The sequence below is a fragment of the Saccostrea cucullata genome, unplaced genomic scaffold (assembly GCF_032062105.1).
Source record: "Saccostrea cucullata isolate Sc308-1 unplaced genomic scaffold, CSIRO_AGI_Scuc_v1 ctg3101, whole genome shotgun sequence".
NCBI classification, from domain to species: domain Eukaryota; kingdom Metazoa; phylum Mollusca; class Bivalvia; order Ostreida; family Ostreidae; genus Saccostrea; species Saccostrea cuccullata.
Window position 1 is genome coordinate 17,501 of NW_026933471.1, and position 774 is coordinate 18,274.

Here is a 774-nt window from a genome sequence, read left to right on the forward strand (position 1 = left end):
TGAGAAGAAGATTTTTTAGTGACCCCACCCTGTTTTTGTCTTTTCTTTATTATCTCCCCTTGTAAGGGGACTTGGTCCTTCATTTCAACAATTTAAACTTCCCTTCTCCCAAGGATGCTTTGTACCAAGTTTGGTTAAAATTGGCCCATTGGTTCTTGAGAAGAAGACGAAAATGTGAAAAGTTTACAGACGAACGGACGGACGGACAGACGGACGGACGACGGACAAAATGTGATCAGAAAAGCTCACTTGAGCCTTCGTCTCAGGTGAGCTAAAAAGCGATTGGGACCCCCCCCAGATCATTTCGATATATCCATGGTATTCAACAAATCAGTGTTCGAGATACCGAAGTTCAACTGTATTTAGGATATTTACTGGAAATTCCCACGACTCCCAGAGCGCCTATCCCAGGCAATTCGGATCCAGTTTGCGCATGAGCAGTGGTCAAAATGAGAAGGAAGCAGCCAATGGAAAGGAAAGTTCTGTCCAAGCAAAGTCTTTTAAAATGGGAGAAAGTCCACATGCCTTATGTTGAAGGTGAATAAGTTGTTTTTCTGTTTAAAAAAAAACATGTTAACAATTAACAATGAAATAGTTTTCAGAAGCAAATTGAAAGCGTGTCGGGGAGGGGCTTATACTTCTTTTTTTTGGGGGGGGGGGGGAGCTACACCAACAAAAAGTTTCAATTTTCAATATCTATATTACATTGTATATCTTACTTTGCAAATAAGAGGGGCTATCCCCTCCCCCGCCCCTCCCGGGTCCTATGCTTAT

General features: G+C 42.1%; 1 protein-coding gene across 1 annotated transcript in view; it reads right to left on the reverse strand.

The window, feature by feature from the left end:
- LOC134238439 (uncharacterized) overlaps positions 1 to 508 on the reverse strand; it is a 10,244-nt gene extending 9,736 nt beyond the window's left edge. The window contains exon 1 of the mRNA XM_062720568.1: positions 376 to 508. Within this exon, the coding sequence (XP_062576552.1) occupies position 376 (1 nt within the window). The 5' untranslated portion in view covers positions 377 to 508. The remainder of the gene's footprint in view (positions 1 to 375) is intronic.
- Between the last annotated feature and the right edge of the window lie 266 nt (positions 509 to 774).